Below are 17,501 nucleotides of genomic sequence, written 5' to 3'. Positions count from 1 at the left end.
ATTAAAATCAAAAGGATATTTTAATTCTATTAACATAATTGTATAGATTTTTATTGATTGGTTTTTTTTATTTTATAATGTTATAGTTATCTTTTATTATAAGATAATTTATTTCATTAAATATTCATTCTATTATATAGTTATGTTTGTATCATATTAATATGAATAATTTATTTAAATAGTTATAGTGTCCTTTATGATTAGGCTAAAGTTTGACTCGTCACGGTAGCATGCGAAAGCGATCCCGTGGCGCTCACCGATGAGACGGAGAGGGTACCGCGGGTTTTTTAGTGGCTATTCCGGTGTGCCGCCAACATTGGGCACCGACGAGTCCCACATACCCCCCCACTTCCACGTGGGGGAAACGCGTAACGCGTTATTCAAGCAAAAAAAAAAAAGCTAAAGTTTGACTGCTGGAACATACCTTTTATAAATTCTAACGCAAAAATTTCATTTAACAAACAAATTAACTGGTACGAGTACATAATGTGTTTTTCTTTATGAATATCACAAATAATATTAATGTGTAGGATTACTCTAATACATATATCATTAAAATCAAAAACATTTTATTCTTTATAAATATTTTTCGAGTCGGAGTTATAATTATAAAACAGTTATCAAAAATGAAACCAATACGTACGAAATTAAGAAACATACTATGTTATGGTACATACATATAAAATAAATACAGGACAGGCAAACGGGCGAATGGTCCACCCTAAGTGATTACCCCCACCCATAGACATTAGCGCTGTAATAAATATTAACCATTCCTTAGATCGCCAATACGATAAATAAAAATAAGATGCCTTGTGCCTGTAATAATACTGGCTCTCTCACCATTCAAAACACAACAATACTGAGAGTTTCTGTTTGGCGTTACAATATTAGATTAGTGGGTGGTATCAACCCAAAGCTTTGCCAGCAAGTAATATAAATAATATACTCGTTTTTTTCACAAGGCTGCTATATCACTCAACAACGATAGACAGCTTCTGGGCTAGAAAATTGCAATGAAAGAATTGGGCAGGTGGTGCAATATAAAGCATGAATAATTGTAATATACATGCATACGTTTAGATGAAAACATATTCATAAACATGCAACACTACTACTTTATAGAACTGTGTTGAAAACCATACAAACTATAAATGGAGTCTTAAGGTACAAATAAACACTTTTCTAAATGTTCGCAGGTCTGAAGACTATCATCAACGCACTACTCCACTCGTTCAAGCAACTTGCGGAAGTAATGACGCTAACGATCTTCTGTCTTATGGTGTTTGCGTTATTCGCATTGCAAGTGTACATGGGAGAATTGCGAAACAAGTGCGTTCAGAACTTGGTCGTACCGTCTGGGGACAATTTCACCGATGAACTTTGGTCGGAGTAAGTTACCGCTCTTTAAGTACATTTTTCTCTTTAAATTTGCACAGTGTGAAGTGTATTCCCTGTATAGGACCGAGTTTTATGCTGTTCAAGATTTATATGGATAGCACGTATAGTCTAGTTTTAAAGAAAAGTTGAAAAAGAAAAATTGCTTTTCTTAAATTATATTTTATATCTTAAGAAACATTTATCACTAAGTTCAGCAATAAAATTAGTTAACTTCTGACTCTAGTTAAAGCCAGCCCGTATACTTTTAAGATGTAATAGATACTTTATTTTCTACTGATGTTTTTTAATTATAGCGCTTGTTCAGGTATTTAGGAAACTTTATAAGTTTGGTGCAACCAGCTCTTGTTTTATAATTGATAGAATATTAAAACATATTTAGATAGTATTTTCTATGTATTTCTAAAGTAACTATTTATATATATTTTTAATTAATATATTTATTACATTAATGTTTAGATGGATCAGCGACTCATCTCACTGGATGGTGGACGATGAAGAAATCCCTATTATCTGCGGGAACTTGACCGGCGCCAGACACTGCCCTTCACAATACACTTGTTTGTGCGTCGGACCAAACCCTAATCATGGTTACACAAACTTCGACAACTTCCTCTGGTCTATGCTAACCACTTTTCAACTCATCACGCTGGATTATTGGGAGAATGTTTACAATATGGTAAGTTACATTTGTTGAAAAATATTCTTTGAATTTAAAGTTAATAACAAAATTGGACAATTACTACGATTTTTTTTTCAATCACTGACAAACCATAAAAGCATTTGACCGCAAAATGCATCTCTGGTATTATTTCGTCAATTCTTAATATATTCGCAAATTGAAACACTTTTGAGCGTTTTCGTTTCTAGTTTGTCTAGATTGTTCTTTGCTGCACTTTGCCCTTGCCTGGGCATCTATGATTTAAAGAGCATTTTATTGACACACGACATAAATCATTTAAAAAAAATTAATTCAATAGTTTCGTCGTTTTACAAGTTTATATTAAATGTAAAACTTCTACCGATTCGAAATGTGGATTATATCGAAAAAAATCTGTCAAGAAAATTATAATTATCCTTTTTCACAAATTAAATAACAGAGAGAATAACATATATTTTAACAAAATAAGGTTACATATATTTATATATTCAGCCCGAAAATTACTCATACCGACGGCTAGTATAGCTACAGTTATAATTCGTTATGTATCATTCAACAGTACATAACAATTACTCAGCAATGGAAACCTCGAATGAAATTTAAATCCTCAAAATCCTATAATGCAATAAACAAAATGCAATACAAACAGAAATAAAATAACACTGTTCTTGTGATTATGAAGCAATTTTGCGGCAAGCTGAGGCAATTATCCAGCGACGTTGTTGATTCAATCCGTTTTGAATAGGATAAAACTATACACACTGACACTCGCCTTACCATAACAAAGGCTTGGAACCGTGGAAGATAACCCTGAACCCTTGGATTAAATTTAATTAAGCCAAAACACGCTACACTTAAAGCGTAGGATAATTTTGTACAACATTGTGGATTAGGTTGAAACAAAGATAATTAAGAATAAATTAAAATTCGTGCAACTGAGTACACGTAATCAAAGTTTCGCTATATTATGAATTATAGCAGGATTTCGATCTTGAAATTACTCTTATTGCGATTACAACAAGTTTCAAATCTAGACTTTGATTGATACTCTGTCTTTCTTTCTTTGCTTAATAACTTCAATTAACGTACTACAATTATACTTCACTTGGTGGTATGTCTTTGTGTAACCAGTATTCTACCACCAAGCCGAGATACTTAATATTTTTGGGTTCCGATTTGAACAGTGATTGGGCTAGTATAACTGCGGCACAAGTAAAATAAAACCCTTGTTCCTAAGACCGATGGCGCATTGTCGATTTAAGGAATGGTTAAAAAAAAGTTTACGGCGTCAATGGCAATGGGCTGAGGTGACCACTTACCATCTGGTGGTAAAATAATACTACAGTAAAAAACAATCTAAACGTTAGTCAAAGAAGACGAGTTAGCTTTGACAGTCAATAAGTAAGTACTACACATAATTGATGGTCAAAAAATTTACCACTGAACCGGTTAAGAAAGAGACCAGAGCTTCTTTTCTTGCTTCAGACGTTCAACATCAGATTGAATACAAGTAAAACTCTTATTTTAATAATTTATTACTTCGTTTAGAAAACTAACCCACAGATTATCATATATATTAATACGTTTATTAATAAAAGGTTTAATAATATGCGATGAAATCCCTTAACGTTTTTACCCATCAAACGCATATTACATTTATATAACAAACCCTTACACTCTAAAGGGTCGAAAGCGGTTAGCCACTTTACACAGATAAAAGAAAAAAGCTCGTCATTTTATTTTTTTTACTGCCCATTTCCTAATTTAAAAAAACAAATAGTAGTCATTCAAAAGGCATTTCTGTCTTATTTCCAGCATACATTATTTTCTTATCTTAACTTTTTCCAGAGCCGAGATGGCCCAGTGGTTAGAACGCGTGCATCTTAACCGATGATTTCGGGTTCAAACCCAGGCAGGCACCACTGAATTTTCATGTGTTTAATTTGTGTTTATAATTCATCTCGTGCTCGGCGGTGAAGGAAAACATCGTGAGGAAACCTGCATGTGTCTAATTTCAACGAAATTCTGCCACATGTGTATTCCGCCAACCCGCATTGGAGCAGCGTGGTGGGATATGCTCCAAACCTTCTCCTCAAAGGGAGAGGAGGCCTTTAGCCCAGCAGTGGGAAATTTACAGGCTGCTAAGGCTAAAAAAAAAAAAACTTTTTCTAATTATCGTTATCACTTTTAAGGGGGTCGTGCTTTATCGAATGTCAATTCGGTAGAGGTTACGAAATAATATCGGTAACGAAAATATATCATTGATATTTTTATTTTTATTCTGAATCTTAATCTTATTAAATACTCTTATGCGTTTACTATCCTTAGCGGCCATGCTTCGTCTATAGTTTCCTCCAAATTAAGTATAGTTTGCATGTTGAAATTCGAACTCTGTGTGAACGCTATAATTATTGCCCTTAAGTAATTCAAAATAATGATCTCGTACAATGATCATAATGATCTTGTAACATACATTTTGTACTGTTTTTTTCTGAATCTAATACTCCAAAATCAAAATATACTTTATGCAAGTATGTTCTTACAAGCATACTTACATTTCTTAATCGTAATTCTACAAGGTTATAGTTAACTTATAGCTACCGCTTCGGACTGTCGATATTGTCGGCACTTCAAACAATTCATAGAGGGTATCGATAAGAGCGGGAGCCAGACTAGTGACGTGCCTCCTACTCCTACTTTCGATTCTAGCTCGCCAGTCTAATCGCCTCAATAGAATGTGTATCAATCAATTTAACTGAGATAGTTTTACTCGTGATTCTGTAACGTTCCGATTTCATTGAAAATAATTTATAGTTTGATATTTAAAACCATTATTTGCTAATGGCAATATTACAATTGTTAGTTACTCTTTATATGGATTATAATATACATAATAATTAGTTATTCATAGTTTCATGTACATTTTGTAAATTCTGCATGACAATCAACAATACTAATTTAATTTAATGGGAATACCTTATCATCGTTATATTTGTTTATGGAATAATATACTATGCCTAAAACAGATTTTTATTAAACTAATTTAAATAGTTGAAATTTATTTTCCAAGATTGAAAAAAAATTGGTCGTCATATACTCGTATGAGTTCCGTTACTCTAACCATGAAGATAATTATGAAGGTGCTTTACATTATACGCGACAGAAACTAACCAACTGTGAAGGAATTATCATATTATTATAAAAATAATATTTTTACTATACACATTACTTAGTGGTAGGGCTTTGTGCAAACTCGTCTAGGTAGGTACCACCCACTTATCAGATATTCTGCCGCCTACTTGGTGTTGTTGTATTCCGTTTTGTTGAGTGAGCCAGTGTAACTACAGGCACTAGGGACATATCATCTTAGTACCCAAGGTTGGTGTCGCATTGGCGAAGTAAGGGATGGTTAATATTTCTAACAGCGCCAATGTCTATGGGCGTCGGTAACCATTTAACATCAGGTGGCCCATTTGCCGGTACGCCTACCTATTACATTAAAAAAAATACACATGTGCTACTTTCATCCCTCACGAGTTCACGTACTTTCCGAGACACGTTAGTTGTATTAACATTAACTAACTACCAAAATACTATTGGAAATTTATATTCAGAAAAACCCAACAACTTTTGAACAATCTGACCATTGACTTGAATCCAAGACTTCGGACGTGCAGCTTTATGAGCTAGCCACTTAACCAACGTGGCAATCACCCCATTACACCCAGCACAGCTGCTGATAATTGCTCTTTGCAAACTATACCGAAAACTTATGCAAAGTCGACTCAGCCCGACTTCCATAAATTTACTTACCCATATAAGTAAAGTTTGAAATAAATGAAATTCAACTCCCATTTTGTTTACTTTATAGATGAGATAAAGAGTATTCCAGAGACACTCGAGCCGTCGTCATTACTGTGAAAATATATTTTGTCGATCATTTTCATGGTGAAGCGTTCTCGTCTTTGCAGCATCAAACCACAATTATTATATTGTTTCTTTTAAACTGAAGTACATTTAATATAATTGTTATTTATTTTTATTGCATTGTAATTAATTAACGAATAATCATATTCGTTATTTTCTCATTTATCTGATGCAAAACGCTCGAGACTTTTTTCAGGAAGTTTTTTTTCTTAATTAACCGATTTAAGAAATTGTTGATTTCAAAATTACTCCCCATGTTCGATAAACGCTAATGTAGGTTAATTGGCGTCGTGTTTAATATGAGGGTTTGGATTTGTTGAACGTAATCATTGAGAATTCCGGTTTCATGTTGTATAAGGCGATTAATTCACGTTCGTAATGTTTGATTAAGCCGATACAAGTTATGAGTTACAGAGTTGGCACGGAGTCAACACTTATGAGGCCTTTGTGCAGGCCAGTTACCAATTTATGGCGTCCTGACCAACTTCAGTAATGGTGGCCATTCGAGGAGGACTAGCCGATTGTGCAGGACATATTATTAGTCCAAATGTGTATCTACTCTCTATTTTTACATCCTTCTAACAATTAATGATACAAGTATATATGTACTTCTAGACTCTGCTTCTAGAGTTTCTCCACAGAACACAATAAATGTTTCGAATTTGATCTCTTTTGGGGGTGTCTTGTCAACTCTCTGCTAACTATCTGCTAGTCTAACAATCTAGACTGCTGTTTAGATTTTAGTTTTTAAATAACACACTCTGTTGTATCAGCAGCCATCTTGAATTTAAGAGCTACTTTTGTTTATTACTCGTAATAAAAATATAATAAAATTGCGACTTATAAATTTTTCAATGTTAAATCCTAATTCCTAAACTCGATACCGAAACTAAAATATTATAATATAAATAATAAAAATTGGCTTAGAATTTAACTTCTTACTTTCATTAAGGTCGCGAAAATGGGAAGCACTCACAATAGAAGTGGTGACCAGCAGTCCCCCTATGCATTAAAAAAAAGTTTTCATATGTTGAATCTACATTTACAATACGTTTGGAAAATCCTTTTCATTTGCATTATACAATTTCAACTTTGTATAATTTTCATTTGCATATACAACTGCTAGCTGTATATCTGCATAATCCATACACGAGTCTGCACACATTTACCTGTCTTAAAATGCTTAAACGATATTTACCATATGTTTCAGCGATTCAAAAAAGGGGATTTCTTTGTATTGTATATTTCTAAGTGTAAAATTATTTCATAAACTATATGACTATTATTATTCTTTCTACTTTCTGATTTGTTGTTAATGGCTAGATTTAAAGCCATAGATCCCGAAGTTCTGGGTTCAAACTCCAGGTTGGTCATTTGGTGGTAGGGCTTTGTGCAAGCTCGTCTGGGTAGGTACCCACTCATCAGATATTCTACCGCCAAACAGCAGTGCTCAGTATTGTTGTGTTGTATTGGGATTGAAGGGTGAGTGAGCCAATGTAACTACAGGCACAAGGGAAATATAAGGGACATCTTAGTTCCCAAGGTTGGTGGCGCATTGGCGATGTAAGGATAATGACCGACAAGTAATATCCTGCTGATCTCTCCTCTCAACTAGAGAATTGACATCGATATATCGAGATATATATCGATATGTTATTAAATCTAGGCTCTCAGATTTATTATTTAAAATGTCCATATTTCAATAGATACTCAGTATTTTTAAAACAAAAATCATTCGATTCTCTTTGATAAATAGTTTAATGTATATAACGAATGGAAATAACGAACGACAAATATAACAATCATATAATTTTCGTTCGTTAACCGTTCACCCGAACGAGTACATAACATTATACCCATTATGTTACGTACATAATTCTTTAAGCGTTAATAAAAGTATTTGATAAATCTCTTAATTATATTATCAGGAATATTTCAAAGCAACTTACAATTTTATAATATAGTTTGATAAATTCTGAAAGTAACAGCCGGTAAATGTCCCATTGCTGGGCTAATGAGTCCTATTCTTTGTTGAGAAGAAGCTTACTCGAACACGCTGCTTCAATACGGCTTGATGCACTTGTTATCGGAAATATATAAAATCTAGGAACTGTATACTATTCCTAGGAAATGTATGTATGTTATTAATAAAATCGCACGGAATTGTGTAAAATAAATTATATTAGACACATTTCCTAGGAAATATATACATTTCCTAAATAACAATCGGAAACGTAAAACATTTTAGATATCAATGGATACGCGGGGATAGCGGGGCGAGGGGAGGGTATTGATAAGAAAAGTTTGACTTTATAAGAATAATATAAGTCGATTTTGTGATAAATACCTTTTAAAAGTTACTATATAGTTAATTTTCGTAGCTTTAATTAGTAAGATAATATGAAGATTTGTATATTTGACGATATGGTTGTTACGTGAACGTTGTTATCTTAACGAGTGGTTTATTAAAAAATATTATTCTCATTTTAACAACGTGTTTTATTACAGAAAGCATTATTTTTGTTTATTTCCTAGTACTATATTGGAATTAGATACAATTCCTAGGAATTGTACACATTTCCTAGGACATTTTGTGTATTAAATAGTAGTTGAAACAATATTTTATACATTTCCTAAATAGCTTCGGAATTTTATAAAATTCCTAGAATTTGTATACAATTCATACACTTCCGGTAACACATGCACAATGTTTTCCTGCACCACCGAGCTCGCAATTAATTTTAAACACAAATTAAGCACATGAAAATTCATCGGTTAAAGTTTACGTCTTCTAACCACCGGACCATCGCGGGTCTTAAATTCTGATACATTGATAAATATTCAATTATATTTTTATATACTGCTGTGGCAACATTATTTTTTAGTATCCATTTAACGAAACAAGTAAGAGCACGTTCAGCGCCTTATCTTGGGATGTGTCAGGATAAATGTCACTGCATTGAAATATTCTTAATATATTCAAATTTGTTATTTGTGTACCAATGTATATCAATTATATTCTAAATATATGTAATAAAATTGGAGTGTCTGTTTGTAATATTAAAATAAGCGCTTTTCCTAAATGCATATGTATGTATACACGGTACATATACCAAAATAATATTTTTTACAATTTTTGTCTGTCTGTCTGTTTGTTCTGGCTAATATTTGGAACGGCTGGACCGATTTTGACGGGACTTACACTGGCAGAAGCTGATGCAATAAGGAGTAACTGAGGCTACAACATAAACTTTTTTTTTAATTCAAACGCGCACGAAGTCGCGGGCACAGCTCGTATATTAGACGATGAACAAGTCCATAATCTACATTTAAAGCGGATATAACTGCAAAGCACAACTACTTAATATATAATAATACAAATTGTCCGTCCGAAATTCGTACAGATAAATTCGTAGAAAATTACCCCACCCACTCCTTGAAGTCGATTTTCAAAAATCCTTTCTAATTGAGTAGACGTAGACGACGTCGCGAAAGGAGTACCTATGCTTAAATCAATTACTCTATTATAGTTTGGAGATCACGTCATGAGTCAGTCAGTAATATTTCACATATATACGTATGTAATGTTATCTGCACCGAAACGCACTGCATCTTCCAGTACAAGTTCTAGATTGGTTTCGTACTTCACGTAACTTATTAATGTATATGTTTGTTTCAGGTGTTGTCATCTTGCGGGCCGATGTCTGTATCGTTTTTCACGGTTGTGGTATTTTTCGGATCCTTCTACCTAATTAACCTGATGTTGGCCGTCGTTGCGCTTAGCTATGAAGAGGAATCGCAAATCACTCAAGAGGTAATTAACCATTGTATTAATTTTGTCGGCTTAATTAATAAATTTGCTTCAATTAAAAAAATATAAGTATGAAGGAGTAGGAGAGATAGGAGAGGAACGGACAGTCGGAAGAAATGGTGCCCCCCCCCCCTTTTATTCTGATTTTATTTTTTTCCTAATTTCATAGTTTGCTTTACCGACTGCCATACTATTTTCAAATATATTCAGCCATATTTTGGGTTAATACTCCGTAAATTATTCAGAGATTTTTAAACCTTAAATCAAATAACTTCATGAACTAACAAATTAAATACAATTTAAGCAAGAACAGTTACAAACTCTAAATAACCCACTACTGGGCCAACACATGAGTTGCAAATAAATACAATATATCGAGCAAAAAAATTACTGGTACTGGCTGGTAATAAAAATATGTATTTAATTTTAGTAAGTATGCCTGATACTAAAATTTAAAAAAAAATACAAATTAAATTAAACATACACCAAAGCCACGGACAAAATATCAGTGGAGATACAAATTTAACATGTTAAAAAAAAAAGAGTTATAATCACTGATCATATATCTCTATATAATTATATATTACTTTAATATAGCCAGTGAATTACATTGTACGTCACGCTACTATTTTATTTGAAGTAAAAGATTGTCTTTTATTCCCCAACGTGTTATTGGTTTATCCGTAAGGGTTTCTACATCAGAACGTAATAATTTTGTGAAAAACCCCTGTCTTGTCTGGATTCGGGTCATAAGCCGGCTTCGACAAATCCCTGAAAAAATTGGAATAAGGTCACGATTTCATTTCTTCGTCCAAGATTTTTTATTGCGTAACCAATATATTGTTTAAGTATGTTTTTATATTCAATACTAATTACAGGAATGAACTAAATATAACTTTTTGTTTTAATTGCATTTTTTTTTAAATATCAATCAAATTATATTATACAACCTTCTTTACTCAATATAGATAAATAAAATAGAAGTGTCTGTCTGTCATTTAAAATTCACTTTGTATTTTTTTACTGTTTCGAAATTACTAAATCTAAAACACTATTAGTTTTATTTTTGTGTGTCAGTCTGTTTGTCTGTGGTAATCTACAAAACGGGTTAAATACTTCCAAGGTACCGCCTGGTCTTTAATTACTCAAAACTCAGTTATCAAAATTTATAATTTTTTTTTAAGTTAGTGTTTATATTTGTTTATCCCTATTTGAGATACATAATGATAATAATAATTTTCTAGCATTTATTTAACAAAGTTATTTCTAAAATTTTCCGAAATACAAATTTCACGCGATTGAAACCCAAAAATACCGATTCTTAAAAAATATACTTAAGAATATACTTACAAAATATACTTAAATATACTTACAAAATAAATTATTAAGCTTCTTAAGAATTCTGTAGGCAGTTAAGAATGCTTGTAAAACAAGGTTATTCCAATTAAATTGTTTGTAGTCCTTAGCGATGTGAAAGTCGCAGGTTCGATCCTTTGACATATTATAAACTTTACGCTTAACTGGAGTTTATATTATTAATTGAAAAATGCCATTTCAAATATTATAAAATTAATTAGATTTGTGAACTTACAGAGAGAAAGCTTTTATTTTGTTATTTAATTTTTAAAGAATAATTGAAAAAAAATATTTTCATCTCCAATAATAATTATTTGCTATATAGATATTATCAAAATTATCACAACCCCAATTTGATTTCATAAATTATTTCAATGTTCTTGCGATAAGACAAATAAATCGAACTCTTGTTTAAATAATTTATTTCTTCAGGAAAGAAAGAAAGACCTGAATGAGCATCGAGACGATTCAACATTCAGCTTCGATCCGACGTCCTTAGCCGTGCGTACTCTTGCCAGGGACTCGAAGAAACGCATCGACGCCAGGAAAGGCCTCCTATTGGCGTCATATTCCAGAAAGCGTACCAGAAGACGCAAGAGAGGCAAAAGTACCATACATCATACGAACACAGTTGCTATTACAGAGAGGTAAGAATATTATAAAAATAGATTTTGTGTCGTTATATATATTTCGTTCGAAGTTTAAACGTTTGGTATGCTGTTTACAGCAATCTCTTTTGCGATATAAAAGTTACCGCGCTTGAAGTTGACATTTCCTAAAATCTTACTGAGTATCTACGTCGCGAAAGGAGTAACTTTAAAAAATAATGTGGTCAATCACAGTCAGGCAGTGGTGTTTTGCTTACAAGTATATATTGCTTATATATGTACGAGTAATCTTGCTATTTCCACCTCGTAATTCAACCATTGTAATTATCAAACTAAAAGTGTAACTTAATGAATTTTACCCGTACGTAGTCATATCTATCTTATTTTTATTTACATTTTAATATATTTATTTATTTCAAAAAAAAGATTTCACAAAGTGAATTCGATGGAATTTAATAGTTACAATTAATTAAACTTAAAGTAAAATACAATAATAAAATTGAGCTACAATTGAATATTTAAATTGCTGCATATCGGTCGCAAAAGCGCCGAATATAAATGACGGCTCATATACTCAAATAAAAAAAACTATATAATCGGTAAAGAAAAACATCGTGAAACCTTGTGTGAATGAAAATCAGCCACATAATTCACCAATCACCATTAAAGCAGTATAGTTATATAAACACACATAAAGAGGACAGAAAGCCTTTGAAAAGCAGTGGAACACTTATAGGCTTTTCTTTACCTAATAGTGTTTGTTCTTTCAACGTCCTTCACAAAATTTAACTTTAAACTTACCAGAAAGTATCTAGATTGTAAATAACAATCGTTCCATGGTTAATATTGTTGTAGGCACGTAAATTGCGATGAAAGTTCGCTTCAAATAAAAACGACCCATGGTTTTTGGTGCATTGCGGGTTAGTCTGAACAATTTATATGAAAATATTTACGCGAACTGTGATGAATTTGGATAGACTTTTATTTTTTTCGCGCCTTTATTGCATCAGTGTTATTTACCTTTATAAATACATACATGACAATAAAGCTACAGGTACATGGAATGACACAAATATTTGTATATTTATATGAAATGTATGTTATTTTTGCGAGCATTCTTACAACCATAACTCACGAAATTTGAACATAATGTTTTGTCAATAACATTAAAAAAAGATTTTATATTTGTTTTAATAATAAAACTTCGAGTTTTTCAAAGGCAGAGAATATATCGTATGAAATTCTTTCACGCGTATCCATCAATCTGCAGTGGAGCAGCGTGGTGTAACAAACTCAGAACCTTTTTGTCAAAAGGAGAGAAGGCCTTTGCTCAATGGGAGATTTACTTGGACATATCTTAAAAACTCGCTAATTATTTCTCGACTCGACAACTCTGCCATCGATTTACTTTAAATTAAACAGTTTTCGGGGATAACACTATTGGTTGCAGGATAAAGCCAGATTTATACCGACCGTACAGTTCTCAGAGCGTTGCCTATAAACGTAATGGAGTATTGGCATTTCCGTTACGAACATTTTGTTCAATTGAGTTTGGTAGAACGCTTTTACTCAAGAGATCCATATCGAGTTAATGTTAGTACTAATAAAAGTTCGACGCCATTTTACGAATTCTTACTTTGGAAGACTATTTTAATTTTTTACTATAAGTATATAGTGTATAAACTGAGCGACTTAATCCGATACTATATTTAAGAAACGATTCATCCTGCTTGACTAGAGTGCAATTGTCTAAGAGATGTAATAACGTGTACTGGTAAATTAACGAAAATGCCGCATACTAGTGTTTAAATTTAAAAATCTAAGCGTCTATTAGCAAAACGAATCATTTTTTACTAGTGGGCAAATAATCATAGCTATAGCTAGCTAAAAAAAAAACAAAACACGACCATACATGACAAAAAGAATTATAATAATATTTCTGGTCATGATAGACCAGTTTATTATATTCCAGAATAAATGTCCTTCTCAGTAAATGCATCTAAAAATGGAATGATAATAAATATATTCCGCAACTAAATTATTTGAGCCAAATTTTGGTTGTAACATTGTTATAGTTAGTTTATGAGACCCCCTTTATATAGAATCTAAAATAGGATTTAATATTTGTTGTAGCCAAAATCATACCAGGGTTTATTATATCTTTAAATAATAATAATAAATTGAGGATGCATCACATTTTACATTACATTAACAGCGTGTACATTTCCCACTGCTGGGCTAAGGCCTCCTCTCTCTTTGAGAAGGTTTGGAGCATATTCCACCACGCTGCTCCAACGCGGGTTGGTGGAATACACATGTGACAGAATTTCGTAGAAATTAGACACATGCAGGTTTCCTCACGATCTTTTCCTTCACCGCCGAGCACGAGATGAGTTATAAAAACAAATTAAGCACACGAAAATTCAGTGATGCTTGCCCCTGGGTTTGAACCCGAAATCATCGATTAAGATGCACGCGTTCTAACCACTGGGCCATCTCATTGATGATGATTATGCTGAAAATACTTCATTTGTAAACTATATAAATATATTTCTATTTTTTAAAAGAATTGAAATATAACCAAACGGTTATATTACTGTATTACAAATTAATGACATAGTTAAGCGGACTTTATGAAAGCAGAAAGTTGTACCAACAATCTATTAATAAATTCGCTATTAAAAGTTGTTGTTCTTTCGTCAAAATTTAAATTTACTTTAAATTAAGGAAACTTTTAATATACTCGTATACTTTCTTTTTTAAGTTAATTCGTTAAGTTTAGAAGGCTCAGTTATATGAAACTGGTCTTTTTTATCTCTTACGATCTGTTTAATTTGTGTATATGTTATTTATTTATTTTGGAAGCCAGTCTGTATTTATTTGGGAGTCTTAAAAAATATTACCATGTACATCACTCTTACAGGCTAACTCATCATGTAACATAAAATACAAAAAAAAAGTAAAGAAACAGACAAAAAATACTACTGTGCTTATTAAAGAAAAAATAAATTACAAAAACAAAAATTAAAATAAACTAATTAAAATTATAAAGTAAACATCTAAGAAAAAAAATACATTGTAGGAAAAAACAAAGAAAAAATATCAATACCGATTACAACGGTGACATAAAAAAGTGTTATGGTAAAAAATATTTCCTTAATTTATTTTTAATTTTTATTTGTAATGAAGCTCTCTAACTATCTAAATATTATTATAGGTAGAGGATATAACAATAACTACTATAGGAATGTCATGCCGCCAGTGATTCAACTTGATACGGTTGAACAGATGTCAGGCATCTGTGGGCGGATGAATCAATATTACGTAAACAAGAGACATTCTAGCTTCAGGAATGTCGATCGGGTCGTTTGGGAAATAAACACAAATAGAGCTTATGTATTTATTACTCCGAAAGATTTCGCACGCTTCTCTGCTCGTAAGGAATTTGTAATATTTGGTTGATTAAGACAAAAATCTCAGCCTTTGTTAGGCTGTTGTTAGGTCATGACGTTTTTATATAATAATATTATTTGTTTAAAAGAAAGGACATAATATTGATGTTAACTAATCTATTATTACTAAGATATTTATTTTATATATTTAATATATTCGATAAACACTAACATCTAAATAAGACCGAGCCTGTTTCTTATATGTAAGTTATATATCCTATATCCTTTGTAACTAATTTAGTTTACACTAAACATTAAAAATATCACACACATAATATTAGTAACACAAAATAAAATGATCATCTTCAAAATAATATTGCGAAGATGATGAAAAAATATTGGCATTTTATGGATTCAACGTGCTGGTGCCGGATCCATCGTTTGGTACAGAGGGAAACTCCGAGCAGTTCCCGGAACTGGCGAACTGGGTGTAGATTTGATTTCAAATCAAAAATGTCCGAATACAGTGTCTATTGAAAATATTATCTAATGATTGAACAAGAGAGCTTGTTTGATTATAAGGTAAATAATAGTTTGAGTCACAAAGAGTGATATTTACATCACAGAATACATATTCATATCCAAGATTCGAATGAAAACATAGGTAAATGGTGTGTATACGTACATATAAATCATATGTTTTGGCTAGAATATCAATCTTCCGAGCAATGAATCAAGTAATGCGATTGTACTGGCGTCAGGGTTTGGGGACAAATAAATCAATGTCGGGTAAATAAGACATACGTATCCCAGTCAGATGTGATGGAGATATGGGTACTTTGGTTGATAAATAAACACGGAAATAATACTCTCCGTTCCTTGTTCGTTCCTTGTTTGTGTTAAGTTATTGTTCTACGTTTTACGTCACTCTTTGAACAATAATAATATTGAACGTTAGATCTATATTAGGAACTCGATTTGTTTATTTATACTTGAGTTGATGATGATGATGAGTTTATAAGCCGATTTATAAAGAAGATAATGTTTAATATGATAAAATCATTGTTTGTGCGTTCATTAAACTACTAATTACTAATATTCCTGTACCTACGTGAATAATAGCAGCATTAGGCCACTCATTTCTTAAATTTTCTATATAATATGAGGTTATGCGAGAGTCGATTCGAGTATTAACGATGTTTTGATGACTTTTGTTCACTGATCTATTTGTAGTAGATGTATATAATAAAGCAAAATAACAGTTCAAGGACGATGGATATAATCCGTTCCTACCTAAAACTGCATTACCTTAAAGAGACACTACGAGTATATGTTCGTTTTATTATGCACAATGAATGTATCTAAAGATATTGTATTTTTTAATACTTTAATAAAAGATACTAGCAGCGAAATTATATCTCATATTTTTAAAGTGAGTATTAAGATAAAATGAGTGATTCCTTTATCATTGACAGCAGAAGGCTGCCTGCCTTGTTAAGGCGCTGTCGTAATTTTGTAAGCTACGTATAAGTAAATTATCTTATTTTATTTTATATATAAATGTAGTTATATTAGCGAAACATTTTGTTACTCGACAGCATTTAATTGCAAAACAAATAAGTAACAGATTTAAACGAACATTTGAAATCGTCATAAATCCGAATAAAAACCTAAGCAACGCGTTTTATACTAGGTCATTACTGCAGTGATGCAAAAAATAACGAGACACGAGACTTTACATTGATTAATTTTATTATTTAATACTTAAGTAGGCTAGACGTTAAAATTCTATACAAGGATAAGTTTTTTTACAATATTAAAAAATATTTTAAAGCCTTTGTTGTTAGGCAAATTAAAAAAAAAACGTTGCTAACTTATACATGCAGTTAGGTACTCATTAAATTAATAATGAATAAAATGTTTAGTTACAAGATGAAAATCTTAATTACATAACAATACAATATGGACTAACGTGAAAAATTCATGACTTATTATAGAAACAAATTTAACATCACCCCTTTTTTATATTATATAAAACTTCATGCTCATTATATATTTGCTTATGAATGGTATTTGTACAACATAAAATACGACTACGACTTGGGAACCTTCAAGAAAAGAGCTTACTCATTCCTTAAAAGCCGACAACGCACCTGCAAGCCCCCTGGTGTTGCAGATATTCATGGGCGTTGATAACACCTATAACATAAAAAAAAATCATATTTCGGATTGGATGATATGTGTAGTACAAAATAATACAAATATTTGTGGTGAGCTGCTGATTGACAGCGATCAGCTGTGCAATCTGTTCGAAGAAGAGATGTTAAGGAGACCGTATATAAAACTTA

The 17,501-nt window shown here is 31.9% G+C and overlaps 1 protein-coding gene across 4 annotated transcripts in view; it reads left to right on the top strand.

The window, feature by feature from the left end:
• Nacp60e (Na channel protein 60E) overlaps positions 1-17,501 on the top strand; it is a 189,912-nt gene that overhangs the window by 149,114 nt on the left and 23,297 nt on the right. For all 4 annotated transcript variants that reach the window (XM_026639678.2, XM_026639676.2, XM_026639680.2 and 1 more), the window contains exons 5-8: positions 1,200-1,392; positions 1,858-2,077; positions 9,666-9,800; positions 11,586-11,800. In XM_026639678.2, coding sequence (XP_026495463.2) covers positions 1,200-1,392; positions 1,858-2,077; positions 9,666-9,800; positions 11,586-11,800 — 763 coding nt within the window. The remainder of the gene's footprint in view (positions 1-1,199; positions 1,393-1,857; positions 2,078-9,665; positions 9,801-11,585; positions 11,801-17,501) is intronic.

Source organism: Vanessa tameamea, chromosome 18, assembly GCF_037043105.1.
Source record: "Vanessa tameamea isolate UH-Manoa-2023 chromosome 18, ilVanTame1 primary haplotype, whole genome shotgun sequence".
Classification (NCBI taxonomy): domain Eukaryota; kingdom Metazoa; phylum Arthropoda; class Insecta; order Lepidoptera; family Nymphalidae; genus Vanessa; species Vanessa tameamea.
The sequence above is the reverse complement of the archived record's forward strand: the minus strand, read 5'-3'. Positions and strand labels throughout refer to the sequence as shown.